We start from the raw sequence: 20,292 nt of genomic DNA on the forward strand, positions 1-20,292 counted from the left end.
TGATTCTCCTGTCTCGGCCTCCTGAGTAGCTGGGATTACTACACCATGCCCAGCTAATTGTTTAATATTTTTAGTAGAGACAGAGTTTCACCATGTTAGCCAGGATGGTCTCTATCTCCTGACCTCATGATCCACCCGCCTCAGCCTCCCAAAGTGCTGGGATTATAGGTGTGAGCCACCGTGCCTGGCCAGTACTTCTGTTTTTCTATTATCATTATCTCCGTGCCTTCTAAGTTACCACAGGGATTGTTGGTAAACATGCTCCTGCACTGGCCTAAACAAGCAAAGCTTAACTTTCTCTACCAATGTCTCAGATTAAACTTAACTTTAACTTTCTCCAATTATGCATTTTCAGCAAATATTAACATTCTTTTAATTAGCTCTTAATATTGCTGTTTACCTGGCATTTTAAAATACACCAGTATGCCTGATAATGAAATTTCTGATCAAGAGGTTCATAACTCCGAAGCTTGGTATCTCACACACACATTTTCATTATCTATTAACTTGACTGTTTTGCTTCCATCAAGGTTTCTATTGTGAAGGCGCAACTAGTATATAGTGGGGGCTTTGTATAAGCTTCCAATTCAAGAGCTCATTTGTCTTGTGCCCACTTATCTGAGGTAATAACCGAAATCTCACTCTAGACTTATTTTCCACTTTCATTTAACTAAATGAGGTATCTGATCATTTTTACAAATGAGAAAAACTGAAGCCAGAGTTTTTTTTCCATATCTGTTATCTGTTCCTCCTTATAGACTCTAAATTCCTTGAAAGCAGGTACTAGATCTTATTTTATACTTTTATCCCCCTTGGCACCTGTTATAGGATATTCACACAACACGCACTCAGTTAACATCCTTTGACTTGAAGAGAATCTCAGTATTATGCCCCAAATACCCGTACCTTCTTGAATATAGAGGAAAAAAGATACGATAAATAAAAGTAAATAAATAACTGAAAAAATTCATGTAAATTAAAATGAGATAACACCTCACTAACAAAATATCGTTATACTACTTGTCCTCAATCTTTTGCAATAAATAGCGAGGACCACACTAAAAAACAAATATATACAAGAAAATACTTCACAGCTAAAGTAAATTAAAATGAAGGTCATCCACAAGCTTCTGAGAGTTTTAATGAGTATCTAGGAAACATCTTATACTTAGATACTAAAACAATTTTTTGTTCTTTTTTTTTTTTTTTTTTTTTTTTTTTTTGAGACGGAGTCTCTCTCTGTCGTCCAGGCTGGAATGCAGTGGCACTATCTGGGCTCACTGCAAGCTCCGCCTCCCGGGTTCACCCCATTCTCCTGCCTCAGCCTCCTGACTAGCTGGGACTACAGGTGCCCGCCACTGCGCCCGGCTAATTTTTTGTATTTTTAGTAGAGACGGGGTTTCACCGTGGTCTCGATCTCCTGACCTTGTGATCCGCCCACCTTGGCCTCCCAAAGTGCTGGGATTATAGGCGTGAGCCACCGCGCCCGGCTTTTTTGTTCTTAAATATAATTTCTAGTCCTGGGGCTAACAATTCTATAGCTGGTAAGACAAACTGAACATGTGTTTCAAATAATCAAGTATGCTTACTATCTATTTTACCACTAAAATACAAGTTCCTTAAGGGCAGAAGTCTGTTTCTTTCACCACTGTATCTTCAGTGCCTACAATAGTGCCAGGTCCATGAATGAACATCAATAACTACTTGTTAGAATGAAAGATAACTATAAGATAAATAACATGAAGAATAAATGGGACAGAGGACTGAAGACAGGAAGAATAACATTGACTGAAGTAAGCCACAAAGATTCCAAGGAAAATAATTACTGGGGAGATAGCAGGGTCTAGATGGACAGGGGAGAGTGTAGCCCAAAAATAAAAAGCCAGAATGAGCAAACTAATTAATGTGAGAGTAACTGTGACATGTGAGGAGGGAAAAGGTTATCTGATATAACGGCAATGAGTGATGTCACGCAGATGACACTCCGTGAATGAAAGGCTAAACAAGTTGAGAGACTTAGGATAGAGCTAAATCACATACTGGGGGAAAGATAGACTGAATAAGGCCATGTCACAGAGTTGTGCAGTTTTGCATGGCACAAAACTAACCAGCCAAGGGAGTTACTGGGAGCTGAAATTCAGTCCACTTGTCAAGCCCTAATGAGGCTTTTGCCCTCAGAAGATGGAAGACCTTTGAAAGGCAACCATATGAAGGTGGTGGTAGAGGGTGAGGGTACTTTTGGCTGATTTCCACAAAATTATCATGCAGGCCAATGGTAACAGAATACTAAAGGACCCAAAACTTACTCATGGGGTTTTATGGGGAAAACCAATTTTTGTTGTTGTTTTCACTTGGATATATATCCAAAAGAAATCACTTGAAATCGTAGTTTGATTAATTACTATTTACTAGATTTCTGCTAATTACAAAAATATTTACAATAGAAAACCCAGAACACAGAATAAAAATCATCTTAAATCTTACAACTCAATGATAACCAGTATTAACAATGTGAATTTTTTTCCAGTATTATGTCTACATACACGTTACACAGCATGGGTTTAATATGTGACTACTGCAAATATGTACACATTTTAAAGAAAGGTGATACTATGCTGGTTATATGTTACTTCTTTTACCTTATGCTATGTTGTGACTTAAGTAGGAGTTAGGGTTTTTTCTCTTTCTTTCTATTTTTGAGATGGAGTCTTGCTCTGTTGCCCAGGCTGGAGTGCAGTGGTGCAATCTCGGTGCAACCTCCGCCTCCCGAGATCATGCAATTCTCCTGCTTCAGCCTTCTGAGTAGCTGAGACTACAGGGATACGCTGCCATGCCAATTTTTTGTATTTTAGTATAGACGGGGTTCCACCGTGTTGCCCAGGCTGGTCTTGAACTCCTGACCTCAGGTAATCTGCTCGCCTCGACTTCCCAAAGTGCTAGGATTACAGGCGTGAGCCACCGCACCCAGCCCATTTGTTTTTTACTATAAGAGACAGGGTCTTGCTCTGTGGCCCAGGCTAGAGTGTAGTGGTGCGATCGCAGCTCACTGCAGCGTCAAACTCCTAGGTACCAGTGATCCTTTCTCCTGCCTCAGCCTCCAAGGTAGCTGGGACTACAGTCGCACACCATCATGTCCAGTTTATTATTTTTTTTGTAGAGATGGAGTTTCATATTGTTGCCGAGGCTGGTCTTGAACTCCTGGCCTCAAATGTTCCCCCAACCTAAGCCTCCCAAAGAGCTAGGATTACAGGCATGAGTCACTAGACCCAGCCTTAAGTAAGAGTTTTTACAGATGTATTCAACAGTCTAGAAAAACAGGAGTGGGTGAGGAGAATATAGAGGCAAAGAGATCAGTAAGAACAGAAGTGGCATGAGTGGACATTCTGGCATTCTTGTCTCTTTTTTGGAGAGAGTCTCACTCTGTCACCCAGGTTGGAGTGCACTGGCACGATCTCAGCTCACTGTAACCTCTGCCTCCTGGGTTCATGCAATTCTCCTGTCTCAGCCTCCTGAGTAGCTGGGATTACAGGTGTGTGTCACCACACCTGGCTAATTTTTGTATTTTTAGTAGAGACAGGATTTCACCATGTTGTCCAGGCTGGACTCAAACTCCTGACCTCAAGTGATCTGCCTGCCTCTGCCTTCCAAAGTGCTGGGACTACAGGCACAAGCCACTGTGCCTGGCCTGGTCTGTGGTTTTCTTTCTTAGGATGTCTTTGTTTGGTTTTAATATCAAAGTAATACTGGCTTCATAGCATAAGTCGGGAAGTGTTCCCTCTTTTTCTATTTTTTGGAATACTTTGTGAAGGACTGGTATTAACTCTTCTGTAAATGTTCTGTTCAGTGAGACCCTGTGGATGTGGGAAATTTTCAAATTACCCTCTTTACGAGTCATAGGTATATTCAGATTTTCTATTTATCTGTCAGTCAGTTTCTGTGTTTTTTTTTTTTTTTTCTTGAGACAGAGTTTCGATTTTGTTGCCCAGGCTGGAGTGCAACGGCACAATCTCGGCTCACTGCAACCTCTGCCTCCCGGGTTCAAGCGACTCTCCTGCCTCGGCCTCTCGAGTAGCTGGGACTACAGGTACGTGCCACCGTGTTCGGCTGATTTGTTTTTTGTATTTTTAGTAGAGACGGGGTTTTACCACGTTAGCTAGGCTGGTCTCAAACTCCTGGCCTCAGGTGATCCATCCGCCTTGGCCTCCCAAAGTGCTAGGATTATAGGCTTTGAGTCTCTGCACCCGGCCTCAGTGGGTTTTATCTTTCTAGAAATTTGTCCATTTTATCCGGTAATGTAATTTGTTGGCAAACAGTTGTTCAGAGTATTCCTTTATAATCCTTTTTATTTCTGTAAGGTTGATGGTAGTGTCTCCTTTTTTATTCCTGATTTGAGTATTCTTTTTGTTCTTGTTCAGTCTAACTGAAAGTATATCAATTTTGTCAATCTTTCCAAAGAACTAACTTTATTACTTTTCTTTATTGATTTTATATTCTCTATTTCATTTATTTATACTCTAATCTTTATTATTTCCTTCCTTCTGCTTGCTTTCAGTTTAATTTGCTCTTCTTTTCCTAGTTTCTTAAGGTAAATGGTTAGGTTATTGGCTTAAGATATTTCTTTTTTAAAATCAACATTTTACAAATATAAATTTCCCTCCATAAATATTGGTATGTTGTGTTTCATCATTCATCTCAAAGTATTTTCTGGGCTGGGCGTGGTGGCTCATGCCTGTAGTCCCAATACTTTGGGAGGCTTAACTGGGAGGACCACGTGAGCCCAGGAGTTCAAGGCTGCAGTGACCTATGATTGTGCCACTGCACTCCAGTCTGGGGAACAGAGTGAGACCCTGTCTCAAAAATGACAAAACAAAATACAACAAAAAGTCATTTTCTAATTTATCTTGTTTTTGGTTTTTTTTCTTTTCTTTAATTAATTGCTTATTTGGGAAGGTAGAGTTAAATTTCACTTATTTGCGAATTTCCCAAATTTCCTTCTGCTATTCGTTTCTAATTTTATTTTACTGTAGGTAGAGAACATACTTTATATATTTCAATCCTTTAAAATTTATTTAGGTTTGTTTTATGGGCTAACACATGGTCTATCCTGGAGAATAGACCATGTGCATTTGAGAAGAATGTATATTTAGCTGCTGTTGGGTAGTCTATAGATGTCTGCTCAGTCCACTTGGTTTATAGTGTTGTTTAAGTGTTCCATTTCTTTGTTGCCTAGTTTTCTATCCATTATTCAGAGTGGGTATTAAAGTCTCCAACTCTCATATTTGAATTGTCCATTTATTTGCCTCTTTGATTCTGCTATTTCATGCATTTTGGGCTCTATCATTTCTCAGACTGGACAAGTTTGCTGATTCTTTCTTCTGCTAATTCAAATTTGATGCTGACCTTCTCTAGTGAATTAACTTGAGTTGCTGTACTTTTTGACTTTAGAATTTCATTTTGAGAAATGGAATTTCTCAATTTTATTTTGAGACGGGGCTCACTCTTGCCCAGGTGGGAGTGCAGAGTGGAGTGATCACACCTCACTGCAGCCTTGACCTCCCAGGCTCAAGTGATCCTCCCACCTCAGCCTCATGAGTAGCTGGGACTACAGGTGCATACTACCACGCCCAGCTAATTTGAAAAAATTTTTTGTAGAGATAGGCTCTCTACATGTTGCACACGTAGATGTTGCTCAGGCTGGTCTCAAGAGCTTCTCCCACCTCGGCCTCCCAAAGTGCTGGGATTACAGGCGTGAGGCACCTCACCTGGCCTCCTTTAATTCTTTAGGCAAGTTTCCTTCAGTTCTTTGAATATACAGTTGGTCCTCGCTATTTGCAGACTTGGTATTTGTGTATTAGCCTACTTGCTAAAATTTATTTGTAAAACCCCCAAATCAATAATCAGAGCACCTTTGTGGTCATTTCACAAGCATGCAGAGTGTGGCAAAAAATTTGAGTCACCTGACAGACATATTACCAGCTGAGGTCAAAGGTCATATTCTTATGAGATTTATCTCTTTTTCTTGAGTAAAACTTCCTCAGATTGCTGTAAAGCCTTTAATTTTCAGAATTCTAAAAAAGTTAATCTTATTCACTCTCTCTGGTTTCAAATGGTGATAACTTAGAACTCTTAATTTCCAGCTCAGACCTCTCCTCTAAGTCTCACATTGTGTGAACACTGTTGTTTCTCTCCCTTTTGTCTTGTTCATTCTTGTATCCCCATTGCCTAGCAGACACCTCCAATGAATGTATACTGAATAAATGGAAGGCATTTCTGCATTATTTCTTGTAATTACATGCGAATCTAAAATTACCTCAAAATAAAATGTCTAATTTTACTTAAAAAAGAAAAAGGATCGGCCGGGCGCGGTGGCTCAAGCCTGTAATCCCAGCACTTTGGGAGGCCGAGACGGGTGGATCACGAGGTCAGGAGATCGAGACCATCCTGGCTAACATGGTGAAACCTCGTCTCTACTAAAAATACAAAAATTAGCCAGGTGAGGTGGCGGGCGCCTGTAGTCCCAGCTACTCGGGAGGCTGAGGCAGGAGAATGGCGTAAACCCGGGAGGTGGAGCTTGCAGTGAGCTGAGATCCGGCCACTGCACTCCAGCCTGGGCGACAGAGCGAGACTCCGTCTCAAAAAAAAAAAAAAAAAAAAAAAAAAAAAAAAAAAAAAAAAAAAAAAAGAAAAAAAAGAAAAAGGATCACCTTGGCCACTGTAGAAAATAAATCAGGAAAAGGCAAGATTAGATACAGTTAGAAAGGTTTCAAAATAATCAGGCAATTAAATAACAGTAATAACAAGCATAAGAGGCAGCTACCCGGCATAACACACGGTGGGTAGAGGCAGCATACTTATGTTCCTAAGTTATTTTCCTGCTTAGGCTATCAATGTAAACTAGTATTCCGGCCAGTGCCATTAATATTTTATCATTTACCTTTCTCTAGAATAGTGGTTTTCAATGCAGTATTTCCCCAATTAGCCCTGAGGTATACTGAAAACAATTTGTTCCTAGCAATAGATTTTAAAAATCAAAGTTGATAAATGTTTTATTTTTTCAAAAAGGAATCAAAGTAGATTTAAGCTTATTCATATAATACTTTATTCACTTGCATCCTTGAGTAGAAGAAAGGTGGAAGTTACAGTTAGCAAACTTATATTTCAAGTAACCCTAGGTATCTTTGGGAACATCATCTGTTAGGTTCAAAGACATTATCTGGGAAAAAAAGAATACTGACCAGTTTTAAAAACATGAGACTCCTTTTAAGCTGCAGTAATGCTACAGACCAGTACTATGATGCCACACGGACCGTGCATATTTCTTAAAGAAATAAATGGTCACCAATGCTTCCATTTAAACCCTATCACAGTGTGTATCTGAAAAAAGGCTGAAATGTCCTGCCGAATTCTTGACAATGATATGTCCGATAGACTCTTCATAATGACCCCTCTAGTGCAATCATACACCAACCAAAATACCCACACATAACCCATGAAAGTAAGACCAGAAGTGAGATCCACATGCATACAAAGTTCTGGGAAGATGTCTCTTCAAACCTATGAAAAAGAACTGTGCTTTAGGAGATAAAATATCTAAACAAGCAGATCTAAAATATCTAAACAAGCAAATCCTCAATTTCTTTAAACAGCCTTTCTGTCATTAGTGTACTGAGTGTATATCTCATTCCTTGCATGATCACAAGGATAAAGTAAAAGTATTAAGACTTTCAAAATAAGCAGGCAATTAAACACCAGTGGTCTAACAGGCAGTCAATTAGCATAAAAGAAGGTGGTGGAGGTGGCATATTTTAAATTTCAAATTTAATTAAATCTTTTGTAATTATTCCTTGTTCAGAATTCATCTTAATCTTGATTCTTACTTAAACTACATCTGGAATTTCTACACTCCTGTTTACTTTTTCTTCTACTCCCAAACTGAATTCCCACTGGATCCTGTTTAAATGTTATCTGCTCTATCATTTATACCTAGTGACTGTGTCAATTCCCAAGTGTTAGGCTGGTGAGTAAATTGGATCCTGTTTGTCTTTTCCTTTCCCCATCAGGAAAAGAAACAACCATCTGCTATCGTGTCTATCAACCTTCGGTGTCTACACAGAAGATGTAGTTCATTCAAGGATTAAGAATGAAACGGACCCCTGCCTTAACTGTGCCAAGAACTCTGCCGACAGATTTCTTGAGCTCTTTAAAATAGAAGTGCTTCATGTTTAAAATGTTACCTTTTCTATATGGAAAACCTAATCTTTGCAAAGATTTCCCCTTTCAGTAATGAAAAAATATAGGAAACATCCACTTGGGACACCAGGCCACTGCCAAGTCTATAACATTCATTAAAATCCTTTCATATGTAAAGTTAATAGCAATGTCACCTCATTCAATTCTACATAAATAAAGTATCACAACCTAAAACTCCAGGATTCCATGGAATTCTTCTGCCTTCCAGACCTACCAGATCTCTGAAAGGACTCACTCTTTGCCCACTGGGTTCTGAATTTTGGCTTTCAGACGACCAAGTCAATTAATCTTAATTGTATGTGTCTGGCTAAATCTTCCCCCAGCAGCAGTTTCCTATTACATATGCCTACTATTGGGATACCCACAGGTGCCAACATACAATATACTTTTATTCCCAGCTGTTGCTCAAGTTAACTCTTCTCCTGAACTCAGGTGAAGTAGATGGCAAATACGTAACTCTGCTACCTTAGAACATATGCTGAATTTAAACTCCAATTAATCAACATCTAGTGAGTCACTAGTAATTTTCCAAAGCAGACTAAAGATTATTTTTAATTCTGTTGACACTTGCAAAAGAAAAGTATCACTAGGATAAGAGACTGAATAGTGGCTGGGCGTGGTGGCTCATGCCTTGTAATCCCAGCACTTTAGGAGGCTGAGGCAGGCAGATAACATGAGGTCAGGAGTTCAAAACCAGCTGGTCACCAGTAGAAACAGTGAAACCCCATTTCTACTAAAAACATGAAAAATTAGCCAGGCGTGGTGGTGCGTGCCTGTAATCCCAGCTACTCAGGAGGCTGAGGCAGGAGAATCGCTTGAACCCGGGCGGCAGAGGCTGCAGTGAGCTGGTATTGCGCCATTGCACCCCAGCTTGGGCAACAAGAGTGAAACTCCATCTCAAAAAAAAAGAGAGAGAGAGCCTGACTAGTTATGATGATACGATGATACTAGAGTTCCTTTAAAATAATTTTAAGATAACTTCATGTGTACTAAATGTTTTTGCATTGGTATATTTAACAAATTAATCCAGATCATGACAAAAATGTTTTAAATCACACCTATATGTATAAATATGAACAGGATGATATATCACCAAGATGTTCCCAATCAGACTATGGTTTATCAGTGTCTAACACATGGAAATAGGTGGTAGAGTGGAAAGAAGGCTGACCAAGGAGCCAGGTGACCTGCATTCCAGCTGGGCTTGACCTCTCTACTAAGCTTAATGCAGGAAGGGCCTTGGAAACATTATCAGCTTGGCTTCAGTTTCATCACTTGTAGAACATGGAGGGTTAGACCAACTGATATATATATTTTTTTTTTTGAGACGGAGTCTCGCTCTGTCGCCCAGGCTGGAGTGCAGTGGCCAGATCTCAGCTCATTGCAAGCTCCACTTCCCGGGTTTACACCATCCTCCTGCCTCAGCCTCCCGAGTAGCTGGGACTACAGGCGCCCACCACCTCACCCAGCTAGTTTTTTGTATTTTTTAGTAGAGACGGGGTTTCACCATGTTAACCAGGATGGTCTAGATCTTCTGATCTTGTGGTCCGCCCGTCTCGACCTCCCAGAGTGCTGGGATTACAGGCGTGAGAGACCAACTGATATTAAACCACTGAAATAGACTGAAAAATTTAATTCTTGTAGAGCAGAAGTTAGCAAACATTTTTTGAACAAGAGCAGACAAAATATTTTCAGCTTTTCTGGCCAGAGAGTCTGTTACAACTACTCACCTCCGCCACTGTAGCACAAAAGCAGCCACAGACAAGAAATGAGTAAGTGTGACTTCATGCCAGTAAAACCTTATTTATAAAAACAGGTAGTTGGGTGGGTGCCAACCCCTTGTTGTGAACAGTATCAAATCATATTTCCAATGACACAGTTCCCTGCAAACTCAACACAATCAGGAAAAATCCCGTTTCCATACATTGTTATTAATAATCCAGAAAAGATCATGTATAAAACAAAGCTGATCATCTTCCCAGACTCTCCCTTGTCCCTCCAACCATTCTTTCTTCTAATTAGCAGCAGAACACCACTATTCTTCCAGTCTTCCAAGCTAGAAGCCTTATGAGCCTCTTGAAAGTATCTCTGTACATCCTCCTCTGTTTCTGCCCTGTCAGCAAGTCCTGTCCTTTCTCCTCTTGCTGGCTACTATCTCTTGTCTTAAACATAATATATACTATTTCTGTCTAGTCTTCCTAAAACACCACTTCAGTCATGTCACTTCCTAATTTCAAAGCCTTCTTAATTTTTACTGCATCAATTTGTAACCACTAATGCAATGGAGTTTCCAAGCCCTTCTTTTCCAACCCCAACAGGTCTTATTTCTCACAAGGCTTCAATAACCACTCTCTGCTCTAGGCAGGGTATTTATTCTGTAGCGGATCCCTGCAAACTACTCGTTAGTACCTGTGCCTTTACTACCACTCAGTCATCTCCAAACCATTCTTTCCACCCATCCAAAACCCACCATTACTTAAAGCTCCAACTCAAGGATCAATTTTTCTATAAACACAGAATTCTCTATCTTTACACTTCTACTGAATTTAGGGCAGTATCATAGAGCTTAGTACTTATCTTCCTGTAATTATTTTTGGCAAACAAACTGGGCCATACACAATTTGCTGTATTTGCCAATGCCTAATACGACATTAGAAACAAAACAGGTTTTAATTAAACAAAGGATGAGAGAGTAAAGTTATTATTATAGGATGAGGAATCAAAACCAAAATGTAGTATTTTCTCAGTCTGATTAACTTTCCCAAACATAAATTACTGCAGCTGCTATTAGAGGTAAGGAATCTATCTCCTTACACTACCTGATACTGCAAATAAATAAATTAGCATACAGGTTTATAGTTGGTCCCTTATGATCGCCTTTTTTTTTTTCTTTTTTAAGATGGAGTCTCACCCTGTCACCCCAGCTGGAGTGCAAATGGCGTGATCTTGGCTCACTGTAACTTCTGCCTCCCGGGTTCAAGTGATTCTCTTGCCTCAGCCTCCCGAGTAGATGGGATTACAGGTGCACGCCACCACACCTGACTAGTTTTTTGTATCTTTAGTAGAGACGGGGTGTCACCATGTTAGCCAGGCTGGTCTTGAACTCCTGACCTCATGATCCGCCTGCCTCGGCCTCCCAAAGTGCTGGGATTACAGGCGTGAGGCACTGTGCCCAACCCATATGACTGCTTTTAAAAATGTAAATGAAGTCATAGGAGGCTAACTATCTCTGTGTATACTACATTGTTTCTCTGTGCAAATTCAGATTTCACCTCTGCTCAATCTTGACTTCAACTGCTCCTCCCTAGTTCTGCACCCCAGGCTTAAAGAATTTTTTTTTTTTTTTTTTTGAGACGGAGTCTCGCTCTGCCGCCCAGGCTGGAGTGCAGTGGCCGGATCTCAGCTCACTGCAAGCTCCGCCTCCTGGGTTTACGCCATTCTCCTGCCTCAGCCTCCCGAGTAGCTGGGACTACAGGCGCCCGCCACCTCGCCCGGCTAGTTTTTTGTATTTTTTAGTAGAGATGGGGTTTCACCGTGTTAGCCAGGATGGTCTCGATCTCCTGACCTCGTGATCCGCCTGTCTCGGCCTCCCAAAGTGCTGGGATTACAGGCTTGAGCCACCGCGCCCGGCAAGAATTCTTATACTAGAGTCTATATTTGTACAGCGTCTAAAATATGCCAGGAACTGGGTTAAGTGCTTTTGATATTATCACATTTAAACGATCCAGACATTTTGCGAGACAGCTACTACTGTTTTGCCTACTTTACAGATAACGAAAATAAAGCTACCTGGCCAAGGCTGTATGTCTAGTAAACGACAATGTCAAGATTCAAGCCTACATATTTTGATTGTTGCTCTGCTCTCACTTCTCTAGATGTCTTGTGAAAAACATACTCTACCTATGCTTCTCAGTAAATTCAATCCAGTAATGAGCCACCCACAAGCCTCAGAACTTCAAAGTTCCCTCCTATCTTTTCTAAAGTTTCCCCTCTGGGTAAACAAAAGAAATAAAAACTTGCCTGTGCAACAAGTCTCCTTTAAAACCAGAATCCAGGAAGAACCAGAAGGTTGGCAGTGCCAGTGAGTTGGATCATGTATATGAGATGTGTGAGTGTCAGATTAATATGTATAAAAGCAAAGCAGGGGCAGATCACCTCGGATTTAAACCCTGGGCCCACCACTTATTGGACATCTTACTACTATAGGCCAGTAATATCATCTCTCAGAGCCTCAGTTAATTTCTATAAAATTCATAGTGTTTTTGTTTGTTTGTTTTTGAGACAGGGTCTTATTCTGTCATCCAGGCTGGAGTGCAGTGGTGCAATTTCAGCTCACTGCAACCTGCACCTCCAGAGCTCAAGCAATCCTCCCACATCAGCCTCCCGAGTAGCTGGGACTACAGGCACATGCCACCACACCCAGCTAATTTCTGCCTTTCTTTTTTTTTTTTTTTGTAGAGATGGGGTTTCACCATGTTGCCCAGGTTGGTCTTGAACTCTTGGCATCACGCAATCCTCCCTCCTCAGCATCCCAAAGTGCTGGGATTACAGGCATGAACCACCATGCCTGGCCTAAATTAATAGATTTTTATAAGGATTAGATACTAACATGTTTAAAGCACACAGCACAGTGCTTGGAATAGACAAGTGAGCAATAAATGTTTTCTGCAGTTATATTTAAGGTTCAAGTAGAAAGTCTGAAAAGACAGGCAATGCAAAGCATTTTATCCTTTGATTTCTTTATCACCAGAAAGTCTAACAAATTAGAACATTTGTTAATGAGGCCCTAGGTCATGGCTTCAATCCCCATTTGAGGAAATTACATGTTGTCCACTTCATAGCCACCAACTGGCTGTTTCATCTCAGCATCCCGTATCTGTGCTCCTGTCTAGGGTCATTCCCCAAAACAAAGATGACTAGCATTCTGTTTCTCTCTATACTTTCCCTGCCTAGACAATCCTCTCAGATTCATGCTACTACTAAATCTCAAAGTCCAGGCCACAGTGCTTCCAAATGGAATGTTGCTAACCCAATATCCATCCCAGAATAAAGTCTGTGAGCACTTGAAAAAATAAGTTAGTTGATAGAAATGCAAAGACTACCAGGAGCCAGGACAGAATCAGGAATTTCTGGAGTCAGTATTTTGGCCACTGGGAAGTACCTTAGATATAAGTACATCTTAAATCTCAACAAGGGGCCGGGCGTGGTGGCTTATGCCTATAATCCCAGCACTTCAGGAGGCTGAGGCGGGCAAATCGCTTGAGGTCAGGAGTTGGAGACCAGCCTGGGCAATGTGGCAAAACCCTGTCTCTACTAAAAATACAAAAATTAGCTAGGTGTAGTGGCACATGTCTGTAATCCCAGCTACTCAGGTGGCTGAGGCAGGAGAATTGCGTGAACTCGGGAGGTGGAGGCTGCAGTGAGCCGAGATCATACCACTGCACTCCAGTCTGGGCAACGGAGACTCTGTCTCCAAAAAAAATTTTTCAACTAAAACATCTGATAAAAGATTCTCACAGTGGGAAGATATGAGCTGGGCCACAGCAGGGGGTCTTAGCCATTTGAAATAACTACTGACCCAAGCACTGATCCAGGATGCAGTCAACCCATACAGAAATCTGAATCACAACACTATACTTGGTTTCATCTTGGTTCACATTTTTATAAATATACAGCTAGCATAAGTATATTTCAAAATAAAATAAAGCTGAGAGAAATATAAGATCATAATTTTAAAATTCAAAAAGACCTCCAAGCAAAGTTTAAAAACTTACAAAGCGGCCGGGCGCGGTGGCTCAAGCCTGTAATCCCAGCACTTTGGGAGGCCGAGACGGGCGGATCACGAGGTCAGGAGATCGAGACCCTCCTGGCTAACACGGTGAAACCCCGTCTCTACTAAAAATACAAAAAATTAGCCGGGCGAGGTGGTGGGCGCCTGTGGTCCCAGCCACTCGGGAGGCTGAGGCAGGAGAATGGCGTGAACCCAGGAGGCAGAGGTTGCGGTGAGCTGAGATCCGGCCACTGCACTCTAGCCTGGGCGACAGAGCAAGACTCCGTCTCAAAAAAAAAAAAAAAAAAAAACTTACAAAGCATGAGTGGAATGTTCCAGCTTTGACATTCTGGTCATAACTCAGGTAATAAAGCTAGAAATCCTAGTAACAAAAGATCAAGGGATGAGGCTATACCTTTCATTAATTCATTCAATAAGTAATGAGTGCCTACATGGCTAAGCATTCTTCTAGAATATAGATATATACCAGTAAACAACCTATGTTCCTGTCCTTATGGAATTTACAATCTAGTGGGAGGAAATACTGAGTAATCAAATACAATGCCTAGTAGAAATAGTAATGTGTACTACAAAGAAAACACAAATAGGTAGAAAGACAGAGTGATGGGGTCATTTTAAATGGGTTAGTGTATAACAATGACAGCAGATACTTAGGGCAGAGTGGGGGATAGGGTAATATTTTAGATGAGACAGCAAGGAAGGCCTCTCTGATCTGGTAATATTGAACAGACAAGAGAATATTTAGAGCAGACACGAGGTAACGGAGTAAGTCATTCAAATTATCTTGTGGAAGGGAATTCTGGTCAGAGGGAAAAGCAAGCACAAAGCTCTAAGACAGGAACATGCTTGGCTTGGCTTGTTCAAACAACAAAAAGACAAGGTGGCTGGGGAGCAGTGGGCACTAAGATAACAAGATAAGGTCAGAAAATGTAAGAAAAGTAGCCAGGGGCCATGGCAGCATAGAATAAAGAATTCTGAATTTATTTTGAGGAAGATGGAAAGCTATTAGATAATTTTGTGCAGAGGAGTGGCATGGCATGACAAGTTTTAGAGAGATTATTCTGCCTATATTCAAGATAAAATGTGGAGGCCAACAGTAAAACCAAGTATGCCAGTCCAGAGGCTTCTGAATTCATCTTGGAACCCCAATGCCTAACACAGCATTTGGCACATAAACCCTAACGTAAATACCAACAAGAATAATATTCCTTATCCTATGTCTTTAATATAATATTACTGGTAGTACACCAAACTCAGGTTTGAATCCCAGCTTAACCACTTTAGCTTTGTAACCTTGAAACATACAACCTAATCTGAGCCTGACTTTACTTATCAATAAAATGGAGATACCTCAGAGCTACTGTGCTGATTAAATGTAGCAAAATATATACAGCATTTAGATAGGTGCCAAACACATAGTGAGGACTTAAAAAAAAAAACCCTCATAAAAGCAAAGTCCACATATCAGGAATATCAAGAGCTTAGTTATGGACATGTTAAATTTGAGATATTAGCTCTATAAGTAGAGATGGTAATTAGGCAATTGGGTATGGGTCTGGAGTTTGGAGGAGGGAATAGGGCTGGAGAGAAAACTTTTGGGATTCAGACCATACATGGTATTTAAAGCCAAAGATGAAGGAAATAAGCCTAGTTAAGTGTAAAAAGAGAAGACCCAGTGACAGAGTCGTTGGGTACTGAAACATGTACTCATTAGACAGCAAAGTAGAACTGAGAAGGAGTAATCAATGAGGTAGACAGAAAACTGAAAGTCATCATTAGATTTAGTGATATGGTATACTGCTGGGGCAAAGGTCATATTAGAATGTCTTGAAAGAAGAAGAATAGGCCGGGCGCCATGGCTCACGCCTGTAATGCCAGCACTTTGGGAAGCCGAGGCGGGCCGGATCACGAGGTCAGGAGATTGAGACCATTCTGGCTAACACGGTGAAACCCCATCTCTACTAAAAATACAAAAAAAATTAGCTGGGCATGGTGGCGGGTGCTTGTAGTCCCAGCTACTCAGGAGCCTGAGGCAGGAGAATGACATGAACCCAGGAGGCGGAGCTTGCAGTGAGCTGAGATTGTGCCACTGCACTCCAGCCTGGGTGACAGAGCAAGACTCCATCTCAAAAAAAAAAAAAAAGAAAGAAAGAAGAAGAAAAATGTTTGATGGGAAATTAAGACAATTTGTTAGGAAATTATGCTTAAAAAGCCAGAAGGAAATGGGGCAGTAGCTAAAAGTAGAAACAGGATTTAAAGCAGCGTTATTTTTATTTTATTTTTTTGAAAACAGAGTTGCGCTCTGTTGTGCTGTTGCCCAGGCTGGAGTGCAGTGGCGCCATCTCAGCTCACTGCAGTCTCTGCCTCCTGGGCTCAAGCAATTCTTGTGCCTCGCCCTCCCAGAGTGTTGGGATTACAGGCATGAGCCACCACCTCTGGATCTACGAAGGGCTCTTTTTTAAGGAATAAATAATAGCATAAATGCCAATGGGGTGGTTTTAACAGAGATGGGAAAATTGATGATGTAATAGAGAAAAGGAGAACTGCTGTAGCATTATCCTTAAGGGACACAACATCAATTGAAATACAGAAGTGAAGGAGGCTGGCCTTAGCTAGGAGAACAGATAAAATTTATCTCTAGTAACAGAAGATTCATCTACAGCATTCACAGATGCTGGTAGATGAAGAGATGTTTCAGAGACAGAGCTTATGAAAATTCTCTTATTTATCTTCTCAGCGCTTCGTTTTTTTCAGAGAAATAGGGAGTTAAGTTCAGCAACAGAGAGTGAAACAGGGCAGAAAGTGTTATAGTATAGTTTTGAAGAGTAAGAAAAAACTATGCAACTATCTAAGAGTGGGAGAATGAATGGGATAAAGAAATATAGGCTGGGCACAGTGGCTCACACATAATCCCAGCACTTTGGGAGGCTGAGATGGGCAGATCGTTTGACCCTGGGAGTTCGAGACCAGCCTGGGCAACATGGCAAGACCCTGTCTCTCCAAAAAAAAAAAAAAAAATTAGCCGGGCATGGTGGCATGTTTCTGTGGTCCTAGCTACTCCAGGGGCTGAGGTGGGAAGATCACCTGAGCCCAGGATTTTGAGGCTGCAGTGAGCAGTATTTGTGCCACCACACTCTAGCCTGGAGTAAAATTAGCTGGCAGATTTTTCTCCGCGTAAGTTTGGCCCCATGAGTGCAGGTAAACACATAAAGAGTAGGTGAAGATTTAGGGATAATCAGGATACTGGTAGTCAAACAAGTACAATTAAGAGAGAGACCAGTGGCCGGGAGTAGTGGCTCACACCTGTAATTCCAGCACTTTGGGAGGCTGAGGCAGGTGGATCATGAGGTCAGGAGTTCGAGACCAGCCTGGCCAAGATGGTGAAACCCCGTCTCTACAAAAATACGAAAAAATTAGCCAGACGAGGTGGTGGGCGACTGTAATCCCAGCTATTCGGGAGGTTGAGGCAGGAGAATTGCTTGAACCCAGGAGCCGAGATCGCACCACTACACTCCAGCTTGGGCAACAGAGCAAGACTCTGTCAAAAAAAAAAAAGAGAGAGAGAGACCAGCAGAGGACCTGAGAGTACACGCAAGGGAGTGATAATGATGATCCGACAATGACAAAGCAGAGCTAAGTAGGGAAGTGAGTACATCAGGGGAATAAGGGAGAATGAAAAGGGGACAAGATCAACAGATCTTGATTGATCCTGGTGGAGTCTGTATATTAAAGGGAGTAAGGTGGAAAGATAGATAATGGTATTTGGAGAGTAAGATATCACAAGAAAAAGTTTCAGAATTACTACAGCATAAAACCAGATTCTTGGGACTCCTACATCTAATAAAAAATTTCAGTTCAGAGTAAGAATCCATATGTCAGAATTGAATGGCAGATAAGAGGATTAAAGGTAGATGATGAAATAAAGTTTAAGAATCTCTAGTTTTTTTCTGTATGTCAAAAACCAAAAACCATTAGAAAAGTCTAACTCCAAATTTAAGAAAAACAATAATTCAGGTTTTTTTTTTTTTTTTTAAGAATGAAATCTGATAGATAAAATAGCTGTTTTATGTTTTTTGGGTTTTTTTTTTTTTTTTTTTGAGACAGAGTCTCGCTCTTGTCACCCAGGTTGGAGTGCAGTGGCACAATCTCGATATCTCGATGCACTGCAACCTCCGCCTCCTGGGTTCAAGCGATTTTCCTGCCTCAGCCTCCCAAGTGGCTGGGATTACAGGTGCCCACCACCATGCCTGGCTAATTTTTGAACTTTTAGTAGTACAAGCTGAAGCAGGTGGATCAGCTGAAGTCAGGAGTTCAAGACCAGCTTGGCCAACATGGCGAAACCCTGTCTCTACTAAAAAGTACAAAAATTAGCCAGGCATGGTGGTGCATGCTGGGAGGCTGCACCTCAGCTACTTGGGAGGCTGCGGCACAAGAATCGCTTGAACCCGGGAGGCAGAGGTTGCAGTGAGCCGAAATTGCACCACTACACTCCTGCCTGGGTGATAGAATGAGACCTTGTCTCAAAAACAAAACAAAACAAAAAGACTCAACCCTTATTTTCCATGGTATCCAGTTTGGCCACTTAATTGTTCAGGTTGTAGTCATGGAATCTAGAGTCCTGTACTTTTCTGCTTACAAAATTAAATGTATAAAGTAACTTAAGCTAAAATTAAGTGCCATTTTCTTTAGTTTATACCTTGATGCCACAATTAAACAACTTCTCCATTCCCCAAACGTGGAGACGTCATTACTTTAAAAAGAAAAAACAGGCCGGGCGCGGTGGCTCAAGCCTGTAATCCCAGCACTTTGGGAGGCCGAGACGGGCGGATCACGAGGTCAGGAGTTCGAGATCATCCTGGCTAACACGGTGAAACCCCGTCTCTACTAAAAAATACAAAAAGCTAGCCGGGCGAGGTGGCTGGCGCCTGTAGTCCCAGCTCCTTGGGAGGCTGAGGCAGGAGAATGGCGTAAACCCGGGAGGCGGAGCTTGCAGTGAGCTGAGATCCGGCCACTGCACTCCAGCCTGGGTGACAGAGTGAGACTCCGTCTCAAAAAAAAAAAAAAACTTTCACATTTAAAGATTTCATAGCAAATCATCACCCAGACAAGTAAACATCCTTCTGTATATTCTTATCTACTTTTCAAATCTACTCTAAAATATTACATTCTATCTGTTGAGCAGTTAAATATACGATTAAAATCGTACATTTTGGTAGCCTGAAAAAAATGAATCTTGGTTTTCATTCTAAAGGGAAAAAATAAACCATGCAATATATATATATTAAATTAATACCAAGTTTGAATGATGACAATTATTTACTCACCTCCTTAATAGCATCTTCATTAGGGAGCATAGAACATAAACATGTGATATACGCTTGCTGGAAAGATGACACATTTGAAATTTCTTTAGATTCTGCACATAGTTTTGATAAAGCAGTAGCCTGGGGGATGCAGTTAGATTTCAACAAATGTTTTATTCGCATTTGCAGAAAGGAAGGTCCTTCTTGTGCAATCAATTTATTGACTAGAAAAAAATGAAAAATAAAACAGTTTGACAGCATACCACATAACATGTCAGATTTGTTAAGATGAACATTTCAGATCTTTTTATTTGATTTTTAATAAAAATTTAGTTTATATAAATGGGAAGTTTATTCTGGTCTCAATATTCACCTAACAGAGATGAGAGGAAAATTAAGAAATAGTGAAATGAACTATAAGCATAAATGCAAGAAATGAAATGAATGCTTATGAGACATCAAGTTTTAAGCTGCATATTTTTATATACCTTTCATTTATTCTTCACACCACCACCAAGGCAAGTATTATTATCCCCAGTCTAAGGTTAGGAAAATTAATATTCACAGAAGTTAGGTAACTTGCCAAGGATTCCAAAGCCAGTGGTGCTCTTTCCTCTAAACCAGGCATTTCTCAAAGTGTGTTCCACCGACCAAAAGACCTGAGAGATAGTCCTAGAAAAAAAAAGGATTCCTTGGTCAAATCTCTGAACAGTCCTGCAATAAAGAAAACTGTTCACTTTTATTTAAAAACCCAATGTTTCCCAAACTGATTTGACCAGAGAACCCTTTTATACATATTACTAACCTGTAAAACATGTGTTCCTGGTTCAGTACACACTTTGGAAAATGCTACTCTGAAAGCTTCAGAAGTACTGAAGCTCAGTACTTCTGTACTTCTGTACTTCTGAGCCATACTGAATATTAGGCACTTGGCACTGACTGAACAGT

The 20,292-nt window shown here is 40.8% G+C and overlaps 1 protein-coding gene across 2 annotated transcripts in view; it reads right to left on the reverse strand.

The window, feature by feature from the left end:
* The window catches only part of RLF (RLF zinc finger), an 83,155-nt gene that overhangs the window by 21,789 nt on the left and 41,074 nt on the right, over positions 1-20,292 (reverse strand). The window contains exons 1-2 of one of the 2 annotated variants that reach the window (XM_023221248.3): positions 19,833-19,966; positions 19,366-19,568 (exon numbers count right to left, since the gene is read on the reverse strand). In XM_023221248.3, coding sequence (XP_023077016.1) covers positions 19,366-19,568; positions 19,833-19,839 — 210 coding nt within the window. In that variant the 5' untranslated portion in view covers positions 19,840-19,966. Of the gene's footprint in view, positions 1-19,365; positions 19,569-19,832; positions 19,967-20,292 lie in introns of those variants that run through there. The other variant, XM_023221247.2, reaches the window with a different exon arrangement.

This window comes from Piliocolobus tephrosceles, chromosome 1 (assembly GCF_002776525.5).
Source record: "Piliocolobus tephrosceles isolate RC106 chromosome 1, ASM277652v3, whole genome shotgun sequence".
In the NCBI taxonomy this organism is placed as follows: domain Eukaryota; kingdom Metazoa; phylum Chordata; class Mammalia; order Primates; family Cercopithecidae; genus Piliocolobus; species Piliocolobus tephrosceles.